At 48.9% G+C, this 1,631-nt stretch overlaps 1 protein-coding gene across 1 annotated transcript; it reads right to left on the reverse strand.

The window, feature by feature from the left end:
* Positions 1–253: 253 nt before the first annotated feature.
* LOC119443693 (uncharacterized) lies at positions 254–1,053 on the reverse strand. The gene is made up of 2 exons (XM_037708409.2): positions 767–1,053; positions 254–699 (listed from the first exon to the last, which is right to left on the reverse strand). The coding sequence occupies exons 1-2, from the start codon at positions 1,051–1,053 to the stop codon at positions 267–269; spliced, it is 720 nt and encodes a 239-aa protein (XP_037564337.1). The 3' UTR covers positions 254–266.
* Between the last annotated feature and the right edge of the window lie 578 nt (positions 1,054–1,631).

The following is a 1,631-nucleotide window of genomic DNA, read 5'->3' on the forward strand; positions in this document are numbered from 1 at the left end:
ATCAATGGCGAATATCTCGGCAACCTTCTTTTTGCAGATGACATTCGTCTTATTAAGAAAAACGGGTACGAATTACAACTAATGACTGACCTTAACCCTTAAAGTGTAAGAGTGCGGTTAAAAATTAATATGCAGTGGACATAAACATAGGCTGATGATGATTATGTTACTGTACAATGTTGTATCATTGAAAAGTGAATAAACTGTTCATCAGTGCTTCTATACACTCTGAATTCCTTGAGTACTAATAATTAAAAGGCTTACTATCAGCAAGGTGCCAGACGCTGGTCCTCGTGCACATATCTCATGGCCGCTTCCTTTGTAATGCCTGGTTGCAGCCACTGCCAGGAAACCTCCCCTGCACTGCTGCAGAAATACGCATTGAACAGCTTCCGGGCATCTGCAGCGCTGCCATTGTAGTTGCGTGCATGTGTTGCTTCTAGGGCGAAGTAGCGAGGTTTAGCGTTGTTGCTTTGTGCCGTGTCAATGCGGTGTCGCCACTGGCCTGCAATGATATTTCCGAACTTGTCCTCCTTGTCTGCATGCACTCGCGTTTGGCTGTTGAGCACAGTGAAGAAATTGTGCAATATGCACGCTGCTTTAACAATGTAGTCGACATTTTTAGGGTGCAGGTTGATGGTTCTTAGCAGAATGCGCCACCTCGCTGCCGTTATGCCAAAGGCATTTTCTGCACACCTTCTGTAATAAAAAATTACGAGACTAAGTACTGCTGCATAACGAGAGTTCTCGAAAGTGTACCACTTACCGTGCCCGGCTGAGCCTGTAATTGAACACTCTTCGATCATCCCTCAGCTGTTTCGCTGGGAAAGGACGCATAAAATCTTCTCTAAGCTGAAACGCTTCATCACCTAAGAAGGCATACGGTGCCACGATTCCACTTCCCGGGAGTTCGCCAGCTGACGGTAGGCCTAGACTTCTGTTCTCGAGGGCTTTTCCAAACTCTGAATTCTTCAAGACCCCACCATCACTTCTGCGGCCCTCTGCACCGACGTCGATGAGGGTGTATTTGTATTCACTGTCCACGGCTGCCATCAGGACAATGGAAAATGTGTGCTAGACAGAAGAAATATATCAGTTATAGTACATGTATTTTAGCAGCATTGTTACTAGTAAGCCAGAATAGCATGTCCCATGCTCTTTCGGCCTTAATAGTGAATTTCTTAGACCCACCTACCTAACAGGGATGATATCACACTGTGGACGAGAGGCGCGAGCACGGGTGAACAGGAGGACCGTCTTCAGGAGGCGGTCAACATCATCGAACGGTACCTGAACAGCTGCGGCCTCCACTGTGCCCCGGATAAATCCGAGCTATTAATACTCGCGGCACGCACCCGGGGCCGGCCCCCAAGCCACGACGCACCGGACCCACAAGTCCTTCTTCAGGGAGTCCCGATACCGAAGGTCGACTCACTTCGAATCCTCGGACTCCATATACACAAGGACGGGTCCGGCTCCGCCACACTCCCTAGACTACAGAACACTGTGGCACAGCTGACTCATCTGATACGACGCGTGGCAAATCGCCGCAATGGCCTCAAAGAGCACGACACCTTGCGAATGGTACAAGCCCTCCTGTACAGCCGCATTACATACGGAACTCCTTACCT

This window comes from Dermacentor silvarum, chromosome 3, assembly GCF_013339745.2.
Source record: "Dermacentor silvarum isolate Dsil-2018 chromosome 3, BIME_Dsil_1.4, whole genome shotgun sequence".
NCBI classification, from domain to species: Eukaryota; Metazoa; Arthropoda; class Arachnida; order Ixodida; family Ixodidae; genus Dermacentor; species Dermacentor silvarum.

Excerpts from the sequence above, each read along its gene's own strand:
- LOC119443693 (XM_037708409.2), bottom strand. The coding sequence starts at position 1,053 with ATGGCAGCCGTGGACAGTGAATACAAATACACCCTCATCGACGTCGGT. Across the intron at positions 700-766 it reads TACAGGCTCAGCCGGGCACG|AAGGTGTGCAGAAAATGCCT; the intron begins GTAAGTGGTACA and ends TTTTTATTACAG.